Consider the following 23,007-nt stretch of genomic DNA (forward strand, 5'->3'; position numbering starts at 1 on the left):
CAATCCAACTGGGAAATAGGAAGCCTTTTTTTAAATCTCTCCATAGAATATCTTCCAAACCCATGATGTTTCAGATGTATTTCATAACACAGCTACAGTATTGCTTCACTAATACTTACACTGGCATTCTCTAATATAGCAAATATTAACAATATTTATCTTGAATTTGTATGTTCAGGGAACCTAGGCAATTAGTTCCGAAAAAGTTTACTATTTAAACTGCATTAAGCTAACTAAACAATAAAAATATAACAAACTAAATAAAATTCAATTCTTTAAACAATAAAACAGCAAATAAGTAAAAGATCAATTTTAATAAGCTCAAGAGAATTTAATTCCTAAAACTTTTAACATGAAAACAGAATTGAAATTCTATTTTGAAGTTAAATGCTCCCATTTGGTTTTAGAAATACACTGAAGTGTATTTCCTATTTCTGGGAAAAAATGCAATATTTCCATATAAGAATTACTAATTTTAAAAATAAATTGGATTGACCAAATTAAAACAAGAATTGATGTCTATAACTGAAACCAAATACAGCAAAACTAGAAGGAAAAGATACTTTAGGTAGGGAGCAATCAACCTTCAAAAAAAGCTAACGAATTTGTTCACTATCAAATGATGTTTCCCTAGGACATAACAATTGCTATGTAAGTTTAGATAAGAGATTCATTTGACCCAGAGCATTGTCTTCAACATGCCACTTTCTCAAAGTTCCCCAACATATCTTTTCTATGTTGGCAGTCAGTTGTTTAACGATATAAGGCAGAATATGCTTGCCAACTGGGCTTACGGCCACAGTGTCCTTAAAGCAAGACATACTAAAAGAAACGTTAGCCATCATTAATATAGAATCTATGGATTCTATGATCTGTTAGAAGTCTAGCTTGTTAATTTAACATGTGAGAAGTTGACATAAGTAATACAAAAACATTCTGCAATATGGAGATTCTACGCATAGAAAGGAATTGAAGCGAAAGTTTGTAATAGGCTCTGGTACTACAAAGCTCAGGTTCTGTGGACTGTCAAACAACAGCAAGCAGTTTAGTTATTCCCAGAAGAACATTATTCAAGGCAGTGTTTAATTTTTAGTTGGTTCACAACACATCTTGTATTACATTACCTTGATTGTTTTATCCATAGAAGCCGAGAGAAGCATGTGACTCTGTTCTTGTACAGGACACCATTGGATTTCATTAACAGGACCGCTGTGCTTAGAGATGTGAAATACTAAATTTTGGGGGACTTCAGTTAATCTGTATTTCGATCCCAAGTAGGGCTTAATTAATTCAGAGACCTTTGTCACAGTCTGCTCTCCTGTTATATCTAATTTAACATCACAGTTTGAGTTTTCTCCCTGATTAGATTCTTTTGCTTTGCACACACTAGCATTTTCTTGACGCAGCCTTTTAGGGATATATGGTCTAATTCCCTTTAGAGAAGTAACACTGTCTTTATGTATTCGCTTCTGAGAAGAAATGCCAGAGGTTACTGCAGAGCCTGATGCTTGTTCATAGTTTCTGTAGGTCATGCATAGCGCAGTGTGGCTAGGGCGAGCTCTCCTACAATAAGGAGATGTCAAATAAGTGTTGTTATTCTGGGAATAGTGCTCAGGGGGATCTTCACAAACAGCGCCCAGGCCAGAACTGTCAGCATTCTCAGTACATTGCATTTCATACACTGTTTTTGTGCCCAAAGTACCCGGTGCAAAAGTCTGAACATGATTTACAGAACTCAGAAGGCTTTTTCCTCTACCACATGTACCGGGAGCCTCAGTCTTTTCCACTTCTGCCTCAGAGTCTGAATCGTCATAAGCAACCAACGACAAACTCATGGCTACATAGAGCAGCCTGCAGAGCAGCACTGAAATCCTCCAGAAGGATGACCTGCAACAAAGAATTGATCATTCAGAACCCAATTCATTGTAGATTCTACAGTTTGAATCACTTAAAGCATATTTAAATCCCTTTACAAATATCTATGCCTTTATCACTGTTTATCTGTATATTTTATTCCTTTGTTAGAGCACGTCCATACACTCAATTATGCAACATCATTTACCTCCAAGCACTTTACATAAATTTTCAATGCATTGCCGAGATACACTTGCATATCACAAAAAGTGAAAATGAATATGAAAACCAAAACAAAGTTACAACATAAGTACTGTAAATCACTTTAATGATACTTGTTAAAGCACTTTTTCCTGAGTAATGCAATTACGTAGTGCTTTGGGATGTACATCTGTAGGAATAAAAGTAGAAATAAAACTTGAAATAAAAGTATTTCAAGTTTGGAGCAAGGCTAATCCCCATTTCTTTTAAGTTCTCTGCACTGTGAAATAGTATGAACATGTTTAATTGTCAGCTGAAAGGGACTACCTAGAAAATTACTAATGTGTCAAAAACTTACAAGGACACTTTCAAACTCTATCCACAGGGTAAATTGCATATAGCCTGTATTTTACATAACAGGCATATACCAGAAGATACAATGAATTCACTATTTGCGTGAACTTTTATAGAAAATAAAAGCATGGGGGCATTTCTACGGAGTAAGCGTTTCTAAGTTTCTGTGAATGAGAACACACACATCAAGGCTGGATATAGATCACACTGAATGACTTACGACCAACGACCCAGTCTTTTCCAAGAGCTTGGACAGAGCATGAGAAGTACAGGTTTAGCCCCATTCAAGAAATGGGTTTGTCCAAACAAATCCCCAAAATAAGATAGACTTCTGCTAGTTACAGGCAACACGCATTTCTATATTCTAATGAGCAACTAGCCAAGGTACAGTGACAGCATCCCTCCTTCATTTTCACGCTTAGCTGGTAGCACAGGTCACACGATGGTGACTTACCACTTTCAGATCTCTGGGTGTAGAGATGCGAAACAAGTATTACGCAGAATATTGGAATTCAGAAGGATTACTCACTTCAGAATCAAGATTGCATTTAAAGTTTAAAATAAAAAGTTTTAAAAAGTGGTTTACTTAACCTTTAACAAGATTACAGACTGTTGTCTGTATTCTGCAATGAAGTTTTCAAGTACAGACACAGACAACAAGCTCCTACTATACAAAAACGCACATTCAGGAAACCTCTTCAAGATAAATGATCAGGATTTACCTGGAATAGGGTGAGTAAATTTAGTCACATAAAAAGCATCACGATCTCCCTCTAGAGGACATTCTAGCTCTTTATCTGAACTTTACACTTGCTAAAAGCAGTGACAGGATAACTTAAGTATCAAAGAACAGCATCAGCAGTTAATAAGTACCCTTCCTCCCACCGTTCAGCTTTATGGAAAAAAAACTGTTACCAAATAAAACAGTAGCAAATAAAACACACTGAAGAACTGCACTCCAAGGTCACCATAAGCCTTAACTTAAGCTGAGGTTCCAAAAACTGTTCCCAAGTTACTGCTTCAGTAACGGGAATAGAGGTCACCAGTTGTGCTGCGCTGTTGAAAACAGGCCCCCAGCCGTGACTCGTTGCAAAAAAACAAACATATTAAGAAATTGACCTCTGTTCAAAAAGCTATAACTTCAGACAGACAAGAAGGGATGGAGTGAAACTTCATAGCTACTCTATACTTCCCAAGCAGCTCTATTTTACTTTTGCACACACACAAACGCGTGTGTGAAAGCCAAAAAAGGTTGTGTGAAGCTAAGAATTAAGATGACTCCTTGAACACACCAGGTAAGGGGTTTCCCCTTAAGACACCAGAAGGAAACTGAAGACCTACCATCTAACTTTCTTTTCTACATCAACACTGTCCCAAAGTTGCCAACCTTGGTCTAACTAAATAAAACCCCAAAGTGCACGTTGCACTTTGCTGTAAACATAAAAGACTTTAACACCTGTTTCAACCAGCTTGTGGCATTGCTGACATGCTTTATAACGCGGCCAGCTACCAGAAAGCCAGCGGGACAAGCAGCAACGCACCCTAAGAGCGAAGAGGCCCCGGCCCCGGCCCCGGCCCCGGCCCCGGCCCCGGCCCCGGCCCCGGCCCCGGCCCCGGCCCCGGCCCCGGCCCCGGCCCCGGCCCCGGCCCCGGTACCTGCGGCGGCGCCGCCAGCGGCTGCACAACCCCCTTAGAGGCTGCCCGCTCCGTCCTTTAAAGCGCGCCGGGCGGAAACATACCGCCCTCCTGGAAAGACCCAGCCTGCCCCGCGCGCTCTAGGCGAGAAAGGGTGCGGGAAGAGCAGACGACGAGGGCAGAAAAGCCCCGTTCCAGCGGCGGCAGGCCCTGGTCACTGGCTGCCTCCAGCTGAGGCGCGCCCGGCGGCGGCGGGTAGGGAAGGCGGTGGTAAGGAAGGGTTCCGGCAGGAGCGCGTTTCCAGACGGACGGCAGTGAGGGGCGCGCCGGTGAGGAGTGATGCAATGGCAGTGACAGCGGCGTCCTGAGGAGCGACGGTGCGAGCGGCGGCCGGGCCGGGGCCGGGACAGGGGCCGGGGCCGGGACAGAGCCGGGCCGGGACAGAGCCGGGCCGGGAGGGCGCTGGGAGAGCGGCCCGGGCCGGGCAGCTCCGTGGAGGGCAGGGCCGGCGGTGGCGGTGCGGCAGGCGGGCAGGGCCGGCGGTGCCGGTGCCCGCGTTGCTGCCGTGGGCCCCGGGAAAGCGCCGCGCAGCAGGAGGGGGCTCTGCTGCGGGGCGGAGCGGGCCGCGCGCCCGGGCTCCGCCGCGAGGTTTTCACGAGAAAATTAATGGTTGGTCTGCGCGAGAAGCTGTAAAATGCAGCGTCTGCTGGAGCAGTCCTTAAGGAGCCTTTCATGTGGTATCTGCGGACGTGCCACCTGCTTTAATTTCATCTTTGTTTGCTTGGCGCATTTTGGGGGAGCATAAGTGCTGTTAGGCTTATGTTTAGATACTTCCATTTGTTCATGGAACTCAGTGAAAAGTCATTGCTTTTGTAATGCGGATTTCTTTGAAAGTTATAATGTATCTTCATGAAGTGTTTGTTATGAAAGAGCACTTCTTAACACAATAGAACCCTCTATATTTTGTTTCCCAGTCCTCTGCACTTACTAAATCAGACCCCAAGCACTGAAAATGATCATAGATCTGCGACTGTCATTCAGCTGGGAAGAGAAGAGCAGACGGTTGTTTCCTGATGCCTCTTCACAGGATTTTTTTTTCTGAGCTTTGTCTTATTAATGTGATATTCTTAAACAATCACGAGTGTGGGATCATTACAAGTTACCCACAATATAGGAAGAACAAGCATGTAATTCTTGGCTTTCAAGTTTACACAACAAAATTGTGGCATTTAAGTTCATCTTTGGCTCTTGTCTTAGAGGTCTTAGTAGTGCGTTTTCAAGTTCCTGGATGTTTTGTTTTGTTTTCCATCCAGAAACATTTATATAAAGTACTTAACATGTCTGGGACTCTTTGTTTATGTAATGCAGTAAAAAATGAAGAATAATGTTTTTAGGAAAAAAAAGGCAGAAAATCCATTTGTTTCTTTGAATAATTCAAAACTGCATTTATGAATTTCAAAAGCTTGAAGACCTCTGTCCTCTGTAACTAAATTTCTGGGTTGAATTCTCCTCTCTTGCTGCATCGACTAGATTACTTTTGCTGCTTCCTACCAAAAATGTGTTCTCATTTGGGAATGTTTGCTCAGCTGAAAAGAATAAAAGCCTTTCAGAAAGGAGGCAATCTATCTGCAAGAACGTACATTCCAGAATAACAGAATTAAGTTAAAAGGCCCAGGCACAATTTGCTTAACACCAAAGAATAATTCCCGATTACTTTTTTTTTTTTCTGTAAAACTTGAAGACAGCAAGTGTAGCTGGGATATTTCTTCACAGATTGTGTGTTAGTTTTCCTAAATCTTTCCTAGTATGGATTTACTCTATATATTCTCTTTTCCAGTTAAATAACTTGTGCCCATGATAAAGAGGAAAATATTAGTATCCAAATAAATAAATATAAGTTAATTATAGAATATGTCAGATAATTATTTGATATGTTTCAAATTACGGCTTTAAAATAACACTATCAGAGTTCAAATAATCAAAGTCAGTGGGATCAATAGGGGTTCAAAGGGTTCAAAACTTAAAGATCACTGATAAAATACTATTCAGTCTTATTTTAGTCAATTATGTTATTTAAGTTTTGTATCAATATCTGTGTTAATATACTAGGCAAACAAAATTAGCGAGTAGAACTATGCACTTTTCAGCTTTCTTACTGGTGTTCAACCAAAGCTGAAACTTGGGAATCCTGCAGCTGTCTAATAAAGAGCAAGACCTCCTTAGAATTTTTAGGCATTCAAAGGCTACTCACAATGACAGTTTAAATATGTACTTTGTAAATAGACCCAAGGTTGTAGCTAGCCTGAATATTTTATAAAGGAAGGTTTGATACACTGCTAAAAAGCTAACACAAATATTGTAGACTTTTTATCGTTATGGTAAAGGGGAACTAAATGTGTGTGGTTTTTATTAATAACTCTTATCATTTACTTGAGTTAAGTCTGTAAATCCAATCTGTTCATGTAGCCATGTATCAATAGTGTGTTAGGGAGTCTCTCCAGCATTCTAGAATAGTTTAATCTAAACTTGTGTCCCTCTTAAAAAAAAAAAAAAAAAAAAAAAAAAAAAAAATTACTTTGCTTGCTTTAAGGCTCGTCTTTTCAGAAGAAGGGAAATGACAGTGGTTGCAGAGCACAAATCCTCCTACAATTCAATTTCATATGAAAGCTTTAATGGGAAGCCTGCTAAGTATTTACACCATCATGAGGAAGAGGCTTTCAATGGCTGTTTTATTGTCTCTGAACCTGCAAGTAACTCTCTCTGAATAAATACCAGCATCCACATAATTCTTTGGAAGTCAAAGCATTTAATTGACACAAAAATCTTCCTACATGGACTAAAATGTGGGCACAGCAAGATAGAAAATGCTTAGGGTAAATGCTGTTTTTCTAACATACCTTTGCAGCTCAGTAAGAGGCCAACTTACTCTTCCAAGTTGCATTGCTTCTGTCACTACCACATCTGAGTACAATATAAAATAAACATCGGTTTATGAATTAAGATGATGTGACCTTCCTCAAGAAAAAAAGATATAAAATAGCTTGGGTGGTTAATCAGTCACATCAGATTGTGGTGCAGCACTTAACCATGCTGGGCAAGTCAAGTTAGCGTTCACAGGAAACTTTGCTTCTACCTATGATCAGAACCTTTAGCAGTGTCTCATGTTACTAAAATTGTATCAAATCATTTTATAATTATCTATATCCTTGTCTGTGTACCCTGCTCTTGTGATATGTTTATCCCAAATGGATCCTTTTGTGATAGTAGCATTTTTACTTGCAGTGTTGTTTTTCAGACAAATTATGTTCCCTTCTCTCCATTTCTGTTTTTTTTTTTTTTTCTTCTCTGTAAATATGGTGAACTCACTGTAATTGGAACCATAATGGTTTTAAAAGTCACTCTTGCACACCAAGCTAATGCTTGTTTATCCTCAGTTTCAAATATTTAAACAGCACAGTGCTTGATTTTTTTTTTCCATAAAAATTATTTAGACCTTATATGTTCTAAAAACACTGATAACGAGCTGCTGCATTTAAACAACAACTTAAAATAAAATATCTCTGCCTCAGCAGCTGAACTATGTTTTCACTGTCATGGCAGGCAGGTAGCAGCCTCCCTGTATTTCTGGCATCAGTCTGTAGAGATAATGTATCAGGTAATTTTTGAAATGTTAGAAGAAGAAATTCCTGTGGCAACAGAAATTGCTGTGTCACTGTACATATGTAATATAATAAAATGGAAGTTAATCCAGTGTAATCTATGTCACATGAGCTTCCTTTCTCTGAAATACTAGGGTATATACTAAGAGGTGCATTAACTAATACTAAGTAAGGGAGAACTTATTTATGACACACTTGTAGGTCTTAAGTGAAGGGTTAAAGATCAGTATGTTTGTGATGTAGAACAATAATAACCTTACTGGTTTTAATGTGATTCATAACCAAAATTGTATGCTTGCTTACGCATACGCTATTTAGCATTCTATATTTTGTGAATTACTCTATTGCAAGCTATGCAGTTGTAGTTTCCCACAGTCTTCAAAAGGACAAAATTAAGTATGGGGTCAATATACTTTTTATATTTTTATTCCAGCAATCTAATCTTGAACATATGCATAGGAGAATAAAACACACTATTTATCACCCTACAGTTCTCCTTCAGTTTGCTGCTGCTGTTTTGAATCTACAAGCTGAAAAACTGGAAGACTCATCTGAAGAAGATTTATCTGAATTGTAAATAAAAAGACCTTTTACACTCCTGGAAAATGGCTGATGTTGAGAACTGTGATTTGAAATCTTTGAGTCCACTTCAGCTGTTCGAAAAAGTAACTGAACAAGGAGAAAAAGTCAGAGCACTGAAAGCGGGAAAAGCACCAAAGGTATTTTCGTTTTGTGTGTTGAACTCTTCATTTTTAAGCTTAGATCTGTCCTTAAGTAGCATTAAAAATTATGGTTATTCAGAAATCTCTATTACGATAAGAAAAAAATCTCTGTTTGAAAATACTTGTTCATAGTGTCTACTTTGAATGTACCTGGAGCGAGGTAGACCTTAGCAAGAGCAAAGATTTTACTCCTGAAGCAAAAACAGTTGTAGTCTTAAAAGTCTGTTTCGGACAATTTCGGTGCTATATGAAGCTAGTTGGTTTTCAAATGAAGTTTGTATTACATTCTGCTTTGTTTTTAAATTCTGTGTTGAAATCTTTCTACATGAATTATTGTACATATCGGCAACTATATTTTTCTGTAACTGTACTGACAACTCCTGCTTGGTCTTCCTTAAGTAATTTAGTAACTTGCCATCAATTCCACTAGTTTCAAGTTCCCTATTCTGTCATTGATACATTGGCAAAGAGAGCTCATTTTTAATATAGGTTGATTATGGGTAGGGAGTGCCTGTGGAATGAGCCTTTGAAACGGGTAGTCAAATAAAACTTTGATATATTTATGACTTGTGTGTGATGTCACCATAACCATCTATCAGAACGGTTATAACACTGAAAGTTGTTTGTTTTCTTCCTGTTCTTGTTTTCTTCAGGTCTACCAGTGAATTATAAAGAGTAAGTCATTTTAAGTTGAGCCACTGCGAGAACAGTTCTAATAAGTAAATTAGATAACAATTTGTATTATATCTAAATAGCTTCTCATTTATGATTATTATACCTCTGAAAATCAAATATTTTCTTTTCCTCAGGCACAAAGGGAAAGGTCAGGCAGAGGGATTTTAAATATCTTGCCAATGGTGATAGTCTAAATTCTAATGGTTAGGAAGCTATTTTTCATTTCTGTTGAGCATTGATCCTGCAAACATGTATGTAAAGACCTAATTTACACCTCATAAATTAGTAAAAGTATGGATGCTATAGCTTTTGAGTATATTAAATCAAACACCTGCTTTTTTTTTTTTTTTTTTTCCCTCTCTGTTTAGGATGAAATTGATGCAGCAGTGAGGATGCTACTGTCATTAAAACTGTCATATAAAACAGCAACAGGGCAGGATTATCAGGCAGGCTTGCCTCCGAGAGATCTTGCATCAATAAACAATGGTACTAAAGAAGAGGATGAGGACCTGGTGGACCCCTGGACTGTGCAGACCTCAAATGCCAAGGGCGTGGATTATGACAAACTCATAGGTATAACTTCTTTCTTCACTGCTACTAGTGAATTTCTGTAAAGTGATTCTGATGATCACAAAAACAGCAAAAGATCATAAATTCCAACCCATGATCATGGAATAGACATAGACAAGTTTTAATTTATGTCTAATCTTAGCATTCACTTGTCTAAAGAGTTTGCTGTAGGAGTTGAAAATGTCTTAGGAAATGCTTTCCTATGGAAGACTTAAGTAGATTGTGAAGATCTTTCAGGCTTAAAAGTTTCACTCACAATTCATTTTTAGCATAAGGATTGTTATTAGAAGTTATGTTAATGAAGAAACTATTAATGAATAACTGCATTTTTGGTGACTATGATACAGAAAAGTAATAGTAGGAAGTCTGGCTGTAACTATTATTCCACATATGACTTGACCTTCACATTAGGTAGGGCAGAGTCAACCCAAAAGTAATGTAAAAATCTAAGTGCTGTGACTACATCATAAGATACTTTCAAGCAACTAAGTGCAGTTTGGAATCAAAAAGATGCAGATTGCACAGAAAATAATCATCTAATAGAAAAAAAATTAGATTGGGATGTTACAAAACTTTCAAAATTTGCAATCTTAAGAAACAGAGGTTTTGTTAATTTTCTTATTGGGTTTATAGCTATTTTCACAGGTTGTTTGGATCTATATTGCAGAAATAGGTAACAAAACTCGTCATTAATTCATGCTATTTTTGTTCTTTTTAAGACAATTAACAACCTCCAAAGCATGAGTGTGCTTCAATGAAAATTCTTTAATAGTATTAAATTGCTGGTGTCTTCTTAGTAGCTTGGTTCTAATGATAGACCATATAACCTTATGTAGCTGCAACCTTATGTTTGCATTTGGGAGCTGAATTTCTAGTTGTCAACACTTTTTTTTTTTTTTTTTGAGTTTTGAGTGGATGTGACACTCATGTAAGATCACATCAAATGACTGTGTTTATTGGTTTAGTCTGCAAAAGGCTATAGGAAAAAAAAAGTTGGAAAGGGAGAAGCATACTAAGAAACATGTACCACCACAGGGGAGAGGGAAGAGAGGAATTGTCAGAATCAAAGATAGACAAGATTTCTTATTTTGTTCCTTGTGTAGGAGGCAGGAGGAAGGCTCAGGGTTTTCTTGAGGGGGTTTCTAATACTTGTAGAAAAGTGAGGAAAGTAAACTCCCTGGCACAATCTTGATGTCTTTTTGAGAATGACTAGTATGACTTTACTGTAAATAAGTAAAACCAGTGTTCTTTTTTCCGGTAGTAAGTGGTGTGTGTGTGTGTGTGTGTGTGTGTGTGTATGTGCACATATATTGCCTTTTGACCCGCCCTCCAATGGTGAATTAGCCTGAAGGGTTTTTCCACACTTACACTGGTAGCTGAATTTGGTGAATGAGTCATTTAGCTTGTTCTAACCGATGCGTTGGAAATTTTTCAAAGAACGCGAGCTACTCCAGGAAGTGAAGCAGATAGTATTTGCTATTGTTATACTTCCTCCTTACTTGAAAAAAAGATAATAAAAATACATATTGTCCAAGAATTTGACATCTGACAGCTCTTACAGTAAAGGAAAAAACCAATCCATGTATTTATTAGCAGTACCAAAGAAAGGTGCCATTGTGTTTGTGTATATGCAGACTTGAAAGAATGAAAAAAAAAAAGGCATTTTAATTGAAAGGGGCATTTTCTCAAATTGTTGTCCTAGCCGTGCACTTGCTTGCACACCAAAACAGCCTGCAAATTTTGTGGGAAGAAAGGTTGGGTCAGCAGAGTGCTAGAGATGAGCATCCCTAGAGAATGCAGGCTTTTTGTCTTGAGGATGAGTGAAGAAAAGATGAATAGGTGAAAAAGAGGAATGTTAGAGTGCTGATATTTATCAGTGAGCTGAATATTCAGGTGACACAGAATCACAGAATGGTTGAAGTTGGAAGGGACCCCTGGAGATCATCCAGCCCAACCCTGGGGCAGAGTCATCTGGGGACCTTTTCCAGTTGGGTTTTGAATATCTCCAAGGATGGAGGCTTTACAACCATTCTGGGCAGCCTGTGCCAGTATTCAACATCTGTCACAGTACAATAATTTTTTTCACCTTCAACAACTTGTCCAGCTGGTCCTTCTCTGCAAAGCCTCTTTGCAGCCAGCTGTCACTAGGAGTTATTCCTGCCCAGACCAAGACTTCTCATTTCCTTTGTTGAACTTTGAGATTCCTGTCTGCTTAGTTCTCTAACCACTTGGGATACCTTTGAATGGCAGTACAAACATCTGGTGTACCATCCACTGTTCCAGTCTCGTGTCATCTGCAAATTTGCTTAGGGTGCACTCTGGCTCGTTGACCAGGTCATTAATGAAGATATTAAATCGTATTTGCCCTAGTATCAACCTGCGAAGTACGTCGCTGATAACTGGCCTCCAGGTGGACTTTGTGCCGCTGATCGCAACGCTGTAATCCCAGCAATTCAGCAAGTTCTTAGTCCACTTCAGCACTCCAGCAGTCTGTCTGGGAGGATGTTACAGGAGGCAGTGTGAAAGCCTTACCAAAGCTGAGATACGCAGTATCCAATGCATCCTCTCACACACTGAGCTAGTCACCTCATCGTGGTGCCTGTTAGGCTGGTGGGGAATGCTTTAGTCTTCCGAGCTACTCACAGTCACTTTCTTGTCTTTAGTGTATTTGGGAACAGTTTATTTTCTCAGTTGCCTTCTCAGGGATCATGGTGAAGCAGACCTCCTTACCTCCCCAGATCTTCCTCCTTACCCTTCCAGCAGACTCAGAATGCCGTTGGTTTTCTTCCAATCCCCAGGAACCTCTCCAGGTCTCCATGACCTTTCAAAGATTATTGAGAGCGACTTGGTCAGTAAAGTTACTGTGTAACTAAAACCCGGTAGTTTTAGTTTTCTTTGTTCAAATGTAACATGACAATGGTGGAAGAGGAAAAGTACACAGTAAATTTTTAGCAACACAACCATCCCTTTGAAAACAGTGGAGCAGGCTGTTCAGCTTTCGGGACTTCTTATCATATCGTAAACTAAAGCTGTCTTTTTGGTGACAGAAAATTATAAAGATTATAAGAATTTCGGTGACAGAATCTGTCTTTTGGTGACAAAAGCTGTCTTTTGGTGACAGAAAATTATAAGAATTAAAAAGCTTATTAGGGAGAATGCGTATTTGTTAGCAGCTGTCTAGGAAGGTAGAGTCTCTCTGTATAGAGGTTCTGAAAAGTGCTGAACTCTCCCAGTTTATGATGTTTCAAGTAGAACAGATCCAATATCTATAGAAGGGAGTACCTGTTAAACCTATAAAAAGACTCGCACCATTAACTGTCTATATCATCACTTGAACTGCATTTGTAACCGTTAGAATTCATATTAACATACTGGAAATATGTGTAGTACAACTCAGCTGTATTGCACACTTTCATAAACCAGCATTTCATAAACCATCATCAAACACTTTCATCTTCTTTTGAACTCTGTTAATATTCGTCCAGATTAGAATTTTATTTTGCCATTTTCTAATGCCTTTTATTTGATAGGAAGAAATTAATGTGGTAATTGAGGTCTGCTCAGGAGAAGCAGATATACCTCTTCAAAACATACAGGTTAAATTGGTGTTTCCTGAAGCATTTTTCTTTTAGTGGCATTTTCTCTAATCGGTGGATGGCTTCAGTGCTTGCTTTGTGTGATTCCTTGCTTGGTTGACCTAGAGTGAATGAACAATTGCAAACAAGAATTTGTGCCTGTTGAATAATGGTGAGTGATGGATAGTTCTATTTTCACCTCTCATTTAGTAATGAATTTGTGTATAGTCAGGTAACTTGAATTTAGTACAAAGTCTTATGGTAATGGAAGGGCATAAGCAGTAATTCTAGAAAAAATGAAATGGGAGTGATTTGGTTGCAGCTGCATTTCAATTTTACTTTATTATTATTATTATTGTAGTTCGGTTTGGCAGCAGTAAAATTGACACGGACCTGATCAATCGAATAGAGAGAGCTACTGGGCAAAAACCCCACCGCTTTCTACGCAGAGGAATCTTTTTTTCTCATAGGTGAGGGTGTGTGTTTGTTTGTTTGTTTGTTTTAAACTTAAAGATCAGATTAGATGGTGTTTTTGTGAGTACTATAAGGAAAAAAAGCTTCTTTTTTAGTACACATTAGTTTCTGGTATGACCTCATTAATTACAAAAAGGAAAAAATGTGTAGGGAATTTTTCCTTTGTACAAGTTCCAGTGTTTTAGCAGCCAGGTAGTGGAACTGGCCTAGCGGCAAATGAAAACCCCAGCGTCCACATGAAGTCACTGCTGAGTTCAGCCACGCATGGGACTGAGGCAGTACCTGTGTGGTGAACAAGGCTCAGGGGATAAGCCTGAGCCTTCCACTGTTCTGCACAGCCAACTTCTGGCATACGTGGACTTCTGGCCCTTCCAGAGGTTATTCCTAATAGGTTGTTTGGACATGGCACCCTTTCTGGGAAGGGAGAAACTTTAGTGTGGGGATATAAGCTAAATCACACGTCTTCACTTTGGGAAAAGGAAAGGATGCCCAGACCCGTTTTGATGGACTTTATGTCCAGTGAAGTGATTTGAAGTAATTTTAGAAGTGTGGTGGGGTTTTTTTGTTGTTTTTTGAGGGGCCGGGGGGGAAGGGGTGGTTTGGTTTTGGTTTGGTTTCTCTTTTTTCATATGGTCTCTGGACCTGGGTATGTTTGCTGTATACTGTATTTTATTGATAAATACATTTGGTGTTACAGAGACTCAGAATTTGAATAGAAGCTTTTTTGCTATAGTTATTTATTCTTAAGTTTTGTAAGAAATGCTTCATATTTTCTGTTTTTTTCCTTTAGAGATATGGACCAAGTCCTTCATGCCTATGAAAATAAGAAGTCCTTTTACCTTTATACTGGCAGAGGCCCATCCTCACAGGCAATGCATGTTGGTCATCTTATCCCATTTATATTCACAAAGTAAGTTATTTCAACCATTCATATTAATCAAAAATATTTTTCTAATGAAATACTGAATAATGTTTGTAGAACTTCTAAAATGGTACGTTGTAACGGATTCCAATTATTTCGGTTCACATAGGCACAAGTAAGTGTATACGGTACAAAGATAAGAAAAGCAGACATTTTTGTTTAAATGTATGAAAATATTTTATCTGCATGACCTTATGGCTTCATTTTAACTTATTCTGAGATAAAATCTTCCTGCCTTTATTAGGTGGCTACAAGAAGTATTTGATGTTCCCTTAGTCGTACAGTTAACTGACGATGAGAAATACCTTTGGAAGGACCTGACAACTGAGAAGGCATATGAATATGCTATAGAGAATGTAAAAGACATTATTGCATGTGGCTTTGATGTCAATAAAACCTTTATCTTTTCTGATTTAGACTACTTGGGGTAAGTATAAGATTGCTTTAGAGCAGTGTAATTTTTCACTCGAGCTTTGACAGCAGTGTAGATAAATATATCTGGATTTCAAAGCTTCAAGGCAAGGTGCATAATATTTAATAATAGTTTTTTTTTTGCTATCTATATGTTTTAGATATATTCTCCTTACATTTTTCTGTATAATATATGAACAAGAAATTATGTGTGTGATGCCTAAGCTTACGTTAAAAACATGTATATAAAAATCCTAAACCACCAAGAAACCTCCATTTTGTTTTAAGATGGTATTGCAGCCTTTGAGATGTGTTTACACTTTGTCTGAGTTATATTACTTTTCTTAAAGAAGTTTTTTCAGCAGCTTGTTTTGGTCAGTTAGCTTAATGCAACAGTACAGGTTATTATTTGAACTTTCAGCAAAGTTTAAACAAGATTTTGAAAAAGAAACTGCTATTGAGAAGACAGTTCTAGAAACAAGGTTCTGCTTTTGACTCCTCTTTATTTTTCCACTTCTCTTGCAGGACAAGTACAGGATTCTACAAAAACATCGTCAAAGTTCAGAAACATGTTACATTTAACCAAGTGAAAGGAATCTTTGGCTTTACAGACAGTGATTGCATTGGTAAGAAATAATACAGATTTCTGGAAGTGATGCCTGTTCTCACTTTCTGTAGAACTATTTAAATAACTATATAAACAGACTATCTGTTTATATAACATACATAACATATTATATTCTGTTCATATAACAAAGAGAAAAAACAAGATACATATTTCTAGCTAATTCTAATTCCTCACTATTGAAAACATTTTGGAGTGAAAATGAGAATTGCTTTCTGGCCTTAGTAACAGTGAAGTACAAAGCACAAAAGTGCCCAGGATATAGAATTATTTTTTTCTTTTTTTTTTCTTTTGTATATATTACTACAATACTCAGCAATGCTTCCCGGAAATTTCCATTATAAAATAATATAGAAGCTTTTCTCCAGAAAATAAATGTATTAACTTTTGTTTTCTGCGTGTATATTAAGAGGTGCTCAAACGCCCAATTATCAAGGTGCTGGGTAACTATCTTTCATTTACGTCACTGTAACTGCACATTACTATCGCTTTGGCCACAGAAAGATTCTGTGTCAAAGATGTCATTAAAACATTGGAATTCCTGAGTGGGAGCATCATTCTCTGCTCAGTAAGCAGCCCAGCAGCAGCTTTTCAGCCTCCCCTGTTGCCAAGGAACTGATTCCTACCAGCGTCATGCCTTGCCAGTGCGCTATAAAATATTTGTGTTGTGGTGATAGCTTCTTTCCATGTTTGGAAAAAAATCTACTATTAGTATTCAGTTCTGAGACAGTTTTGATCGTGGAATCAGGTTGGTCACTCTACAATTAAGTATTATATTAAAAAGATCATTAGGCACATCTGAGATGCTTTCTCATGTAAATAGCACACACATAGTAATGGGTCTAAGACTGTAGAACAGAAGTTGCCCAAAAGGTAGCTTTGTAATCATTCTCTCACAAAGGAGAATGAGCAATTCAATAGACTGATGATATAGTTAAGGATATTTCTGAGAATGGTAGCTACTTGGAGAGAGGAAAGGTGAGGCAGATATGTTTGCATGTGCTAATAAACCTTTTCTTGACCTTCTGTTTTCACAGCTTGTCTTCTTTCATCTGTTCTATGTTAGTTGAAGGTGTGTTGAGATCATAGAAAGTGAAGATTAAAACTTTTCCTCAAATGAGAGAACATTGCATGATAAAGACAGGAGCTGGTCTCCAGCTGAGCATCTGAATGATTCACTTAATGTGCTATGTATTTCAAAAGGCTTCTCTTCTATCACTGCATATTTTGACTTTTTCTAAGCATTTTCAAATGTGTTATTTTCTAGGAAAGATCAGCTTCCCTGCTATTCAAGCTGCTCCATCATTCAGTTCATCATTTCCACAGATCTTCAATGGCAAGGAGAATATTCAGTGTCTTATTCCATGTGCTATTGACCAGGTTAAAAATAGCATTTACTTAATTTGATTTTTTTTCATGTATTTGCCTTTTTTTTTTTTTTTTTGTAATGTATCCTTCAAAATTCATGGTGCAATATCAAAACATCTATAAAAGTTCCTCTGAATACCTTTCTTGAGAAGAGGCTAGAGAGATAAAAGGGTGTTGTGCTGTGTCCTGACAAAGACGATGGCTTTCATAACCTCACAATCGTGGATTCCTATATTACTCATTCTTGTCAGTCTTGGAATGGTCTTGATCTCAGCCTGCTTCACAATGCACTGGCATCTATGAGAGCAAACACTGTGAAATCTTCAATTATGCAAAAGCTGACTGACATGAGGCTAAGAAGAAACTTCTGGCCATTTCTCTGGTAACTAGGACAAGAAGTAATGAGCTTAACTTGCAATGCAAGAGGCTCACATTGCACTTTAGGGAAAAACTTTTATCACTAGAAATAACAAAACACTGGAGTAGTCTTCTGAAAACCTGCAGAAATCAGTGATTCAGATCAAAGAAAAAAGAGAATAGACCAACATCCACTACAAATAAGGGGCAGTATCATTGCAATAGAGAAGTATTGGTTCTAGGGTTCAACTTTTGCACTGTCTCTGAATCTTTAACAGTTTTGCAGGGACAGTCACCCTAACATGGTGTAATTATATTCATCAGCCATTGCTTTACATGGTAAAGCTCTTGCCGTTGGTCTAAGTCAAGTCAGCAGCACAACCCTGCCAGCTTGATCACTGACTTAGTTTGGGTTCTGTGATCACTGTGGGAGGAACCTTGCATCTTGCTCTGCATCCATGGCCGGGCTGTTAAGGATAGTTTTCACAGCTATTTGAATGTATCTGTTAATTTAAGGAATGGGAGTATATAGTGGAAATACAGAAATAAAAAGATATTAGGGTTTTCTGTTTTGTTTGTTTGTTTGTTTCTCAAAGCGGACTACCTGCCTGAAGGGATTAGAAGTAGGCTATGGAATGCTTTTCTTTTGTTGATCCCACCTGTAAAGGCATGAGCTAATGTCTAAAAGTCAGCATTAAGCAGCTTTTAAAACACATTTTTCAGTTTTATTTTGTACTTTCATTAATTATTGTTCTAGGATCCTTATTTTAGAATGACTCGAGATGTAGCACCTAGAATTGGACTTCCTAAACCAGCTTTAATGCACTCAGTCTTCTTCCCGGCCTTGCAAGGAGCACAGACAAAAATGAGTGCTAGTGATCCAAACTCTTCAATCTTCCTCACTGATTCTCCCAAACAGATCAAGACCAAGGTAAGAACATGTGCAACTTGAGAGCACAAAACTTTATAATGAAGAGTTGTTCTTCATGATTACAGTGGCATCCCTTTAACGTTTTGTTTGAACATATTGTCATGCTTTTTCCCTGTTGATTTCATCGCAAAGCATCTTTAGTGATTAACAAAGTTAAATAAATGTAGCTAGACATATCAAGAGTAATCTATCATCCTGCCAGCTATACTAGCAATTCAAATATTAGCTAGCAAAACTCCCATTTGTGTATCTGTTATGTGCAGAGTAGCAGTGTATTAATAAGATCCATGGATGTTCTTGCTCTAAAAATAAATACTGTGTTGCCATCATTTTGAGATTTGATGGTTCATAAGAATCAAATAAGCAGCTCTCAACTGCTTCTCTATACTGGGAGCATCAAGTGTTGCACATTGCAACAATTGCCAAATACTCCCTGCTGCTTGGGGATCTGCTGGGATCTTGCATGGTGGACATGTACTCACTCAGTCTGAATTGTACTATCCTTGAGTGAGTTGGAAGAATAATGAGAGAGAAAGATCTAGCCAGTTGAAATATAAAAACTATCCAAAGGAAATCCTGAACACAATATTGAGTATGGGAGGACAAACTGAAACTTATTTCAGCTTTGGAAGCGCATCACAAGACGTAGCTATGAAAATATTACTTGATGGAAGACTAGGTGTTGTTGTGGCCAGGAAAACAAAAATTAAAGAAGGAGTGGTGACTTCTGGTCATAGCTAAAGGTTAAAATCCGAGTGCCACTTTTGTATAAGAGGAACTATTAATTTACAGCCTTTTTCAGATCACTAATACATTGAAAATTAATGAAGTTCAAAACTTACAGGTCATAGAAAATAAAAAAGAAAGTCAATATTGGAAAAGACTGAGAAACATCTGGGAAATTATTTAAAGGAAATTTATTATTGTAAACTCTTCTTATTCCACATATCACTAAATTACAGTTCATTTATTTGCATGTTGTCTTAGAATCTGTAATTTAGGTTCTAAGTTACCTATATCAATTCAAAAAAGAGATCAGGGCATCACTGATCATTGATTAAATCATTGAAACAATCAATGATTAGGGGCCAGTGTATCTAAGAAATGAATGCAAGAATAATACAGAACTCTTTGGGGTTTGGGGGTTTTTGTTTGTTTGTTTGTTTGTTTTTAAGAAACAGTAGAATGCCTCCATCAAACCATCAGTTCTTCTGACCTAAATAGAATATATGGAATATTGAATATAGAGCAAACTATAGAGATTAGGAGCATGTGAAAAAATGGGAATCTAGTATGGAGACATATGAAGTGCAAAAGTAATATATAAGAAAATTGATTTCACAGATTCTGAAGTAGCTATTTAGGCTGCCCTGCATTATAAGAATAGATGTAATGTGGCAGATGGCAGTTTATTTTCTTAAGATACTCATCACTGCATAATTATGGTATGCAATACACTGCCACAAGACATCTGTAACATGGCGGTTAGAAAGATTCCAAAAAAAGCAACATTGATACAGATTATAAGAATATTCAGGAATGGTAAATATGAAATAAAAAAATCCTAAGTACCAAAGCCAATAAAATCTTACTGCATATGCATGTGTTTTTATTGGCTGTTGATATCTGAGATCCAAATGAAAACTATGCTTGTCATTGGGGAAGGCTCTTCTTCCCCTTCCTGGCTATTTTCTTTAAACTTTCAGGAAGATTAGCATCTCTTGAAAACTAACCCTGTCTTTTAAATAGGCCAGTGGCTTCTAAAATACTATGAATAGGATAAGTAGATAAGCTATATTTACCAGAGTAATTCATCTGCCCAAAGGAAGCTTAAAAAAAAAAGAGTCTGTAGTCTGCTCAGTTTTAGACTGAGCAACTGGGCATTTGTCTAAGGATAGCCATCATAACCAGGGTTTTATAATCTTTAAACTTGTTTTATTGTGTTGTTTCTGTCACAGGAGGAGAAAAAAGAGAGGAAAAAAAAAGGGGGAGAGAGAAAATGAATTTATTTAGAATGTTTGTTAAAATTCTCCATTTCTCCTTCTCCTCCATCTCTTTCAAAACAGATTTCTTGCTGAGATGTGTATCTTTGTTTTTTCATACGGAGGGTACATTTCTTGCAAGCACAGTCTCCCAGCAAGCAAACTTCCTTGACAAATCTTGTTTGGATTCTCTTTGCGTGACGCTTGCTGGCGGTCTGTTCGGCAGTCTGTGGAACGTGTGTGCGCAGTCATTTTGCTGGACCAGCTTCCAGTGACCTTCCCGCTTCAGGCCTGAGGCTCTGTGCTACCTTCTCCCATTCAGCTTTAAGATAGGCCTTAATAGAGCCCTCAGAGGGCTGTGATCCACCTCTTCTTTCAGTGCAGTCATCTGCACTTTTGTAGAAATGCTACCATCAAATCTTCACGTTGTTTCAGATTAACAAGCACGCCTTCTCAGGAGGTAGAGATACCATTGAAGAGCACAGGAAGTACGGGGGGAACTGTGATGTTGACGTGTCTTTCATGTACTTGACCTTCTTCCTAGAAGATGACGACAAGCTTGAACAACTGAAGCAGGTAGGTACCCAAGTTAAAGATAATACAGTTTCTTCCATACCGGGAGGACAAAGCTATAAGGAAGTCCTTCCAGAATCTTCTCCAAGTCCAGCAACAGTTGCAGCTTGAATTAGTATCACAAATGGCTTTGGGATAAGAGAAAGTAAGGTTGTCGTGTTCAGTAACTTTAAACAATAGTTGCGCTGCCCCAGCCAGCACTGAACAGCCTGCTGTTTAGCCTGAATTTGCTGCTAAAGTGTTTTCAATAGCAGAGATATTCAAGGGATTGCCAAGAGCAAACGTGACTGCTAGTGTCAACGGAGATTCTCAGTGTCTTTGCTATAAAAAGGTTACTTTAATCACACCTAACCTCTCACCAAACTCTGTGAGAGGAAAACATGAGAACTTCTGCCTCCTGCTGCACAGAGGGGAGGAAAAAAAAAGGTGGGGGTGGGAGGGGAAACTGTTAGATAGTTGGTAATTTAAATTGGGATTCTGGGGAGGAAAACATGCAGATTCCTGCAAGTAGTTACAGGGTTTCCAAGTTCAACTCTTGTGAATGTAGCTTATTCAGCGCATACAGCTTGTTATATATGAAATTGGCCAACTGTCTTAATCTTTTAAAAGGCAGCAAGTAATTTTTCAAGTAACATTTTTAAAATGATCTTTTAAAGCATATGCTTATATATGTAGACATCCAAATATTTATTTGCCAAGGCCAGACTTTTAAAGAAATTCCTGTCACCAGGCCTGTCTTCATATAGCACCATATTTAGCAATGAACACTTTCCTTGACAGGCCTACACAAGTGGGGAACTGCTCACGGGGGAGCTGAAGAAGGTGCTTATTGAAACATTACAGCCCTTGGTAGCAGCCCATCAAGAGAGACGCAAACAGGTCACAGATGAAGTGGTGAAGCAATTCATGACTCCACGGAAGCTGGCTTTTGAATTTTGAAGAAATGCCTATGTAACTTCTCACTTGATAAACCAAAATCAAATACTTGTCATCTTCTGTTGTGTGTCATCACTCCCTAGTTATGCACAGGCTGCTATCAATGCTTTATAAATATTGCTTTTAATGAGTACGTACAATAAACATCAGAGTACAGAAAAAGTTTTAAAATATGACTCATAACTATTTAAAAATAAAATATATAAATTGAGGAGCTGATTCTATACAAGACAGAACTGTCTGATCTTGCAGAAGCATGTCTGTCAGTACAGGACCCTATTTTTTTGTATTTCATGTTGAAAATATAAATAAAATTTCCATTTTGATGCTGAAGTCTAACTTGTAAATTGTTTTAGATATGTTGATAAGAGAGGTATCTCAAACTAATAACCAACAGCGCCACTTTCTTTTGTCCTGTGTAGCTTGGTTTACTAGAGTTCATGTCCTGTTGGGCGACCAGGGAACACGCTGCACGCATGAAAATGCTGAATGCTCTGCAGTAGATTCCAGAGTGACTTAGCCCAAGGTCAGTGGAGGCAAGTTGGAGGCCTGTGAGTTCAACGCAGGAGATAGTAAAAATCTGTTGTCCTCTTCCCCTTTGACCTGGGGCAAGTCACACAAAATTGTCTTTGCTTTCATTTCTGCAACTATAAAACTGCTCTGAATACCTCTGAAGGGAGGAGGTACAACAGGGTTGTAAAGTCCTTTGATGTTCTCAGGTGGAAGATATTATAAAAATGCAAATTTTAGTTTCTACTAAGTGTTGAGTCCCATGCCATGGAAATGAGGTCACTGCTGGACACAGTGATATTTCTAGGGCTATTTGTCCTGTTTTATTGCACCAGGGTACTTAAAGTAGTGGTGCTTGTTTTAAGATCTGCCCTAATGAGGAAATCTATTTTGTTGAAATACCTCGTGTAATACCTCATTTTTTCCCTTTTTCAAAAGAACTTCAGTGTCTCTGCTATAATTTATGGAAGAGAGAATCAAACGATTAGCTAGTTTGTTTTAATATTTACAGTGCTGACTACATACTGTTAGATCTATCTGGTATTTATATAGAATGGACAGTGGCTAGCCCAGATCCATCTTACCTAAGTCAAAAATACCTCTGATAACACAGGTGGACATTGATTTGTGGTATTTGAAAGTCATTTAAAATGTGAAGCAGGCAGTAGAATGA

General features: G+C 38.0%; 2 protein-coding genes across 2 annotated transcripts in view; one reads left to right on the top strand and one right to left on the bottom strand.

Moving 5' to 3' along the window:
- The window catches only part of WDR25 (WD repeat domain 25), a 51,669-nt gene extending 49,834 nt beyond the window's left edge, over window positions 1-1,835 (bottom strand). The window contains exon 1 of the mRNA XM_010218881.2: window positions 1,125-1,835. Coding sequence (XP_010217183.2) covers window positions 1,125-1,835 — 711 coding nt within the window. The remainder of the gene's footprint in view (window positions 1-1,124) is intronic.
- Window positions 1,836-4,333: 2,498 nt separating this feature from the next.
- WARS1 (tryptophanyl-tRNA synthetase 1) lies at window positions 4,334-22,157 on the top strand. The gene is made up of 11 exons (XM_088539661.1): window positions 4,334-4,421; window positions 8,195-8,422; window positions 9,469-9,673; window positions 13,607-13,715; window positions 14,510-14,629; window positions 14,886-15,068; window positions 15,578-15,678; window positions 16,945-17,057; window positions 18,160-18,333; window positions 20,751-20,891; window positions 21,669-22,157. Exons 2-11 carry the CDS (start codon window positions 8,309-8,311, stop codon window positions 21,825-21,827), a joined length of 1,419 nt encoding a protein of 472 aa, XP_088395787.1. The 5' UTR covers window positions 4,334-4,421; window positions 8,195-8,308; the 3' UTR covers window positions 21,828-22,157.
- Window positions 22,158-23,007: the final 850 nt, after the last annotated feature.

Source organism: Tinamus guttatus, unplaced genomic scaffold (genome assembly GCF_059628265.1).
Source record: "Tinamus guttatus ecotype Peru unplaced genomic scaffold, ASM5962826v1 Tinamus_guttatus_pri_ptg000048l, whole genome shotgun sequence".
Taxonomy (NCBI): domain Eukaryota; kingdom Metazoa; phylum Chordata; class Aves; order Tinamiformes; family Tinamidae; genus Tinamus; species Tinamus guttatus.

Coding starts and splice junctions, on each gene's coding strand:
- WARS1 (XM_088539661.1), top strand. CDS start 8,309: ATGGCTGATGTTGAGAACTGTGATTTGAAATCTTTGAGTCCACTTCAG. Junction 13,716..14,509: donor GGAATCTTTTTTTCTCATAG/GTGAGGGTGTGT, acceptor TTTTTCCTTTAG/AGATATGGACCAAGTCCTTC. Junction 14,630..14,885: donor ATCCCATTTATATTCACAAA/GTAAGTTATTTC, acceptor TGCCTTTATTAG/GTGGCTACAAGAAGTATTTG.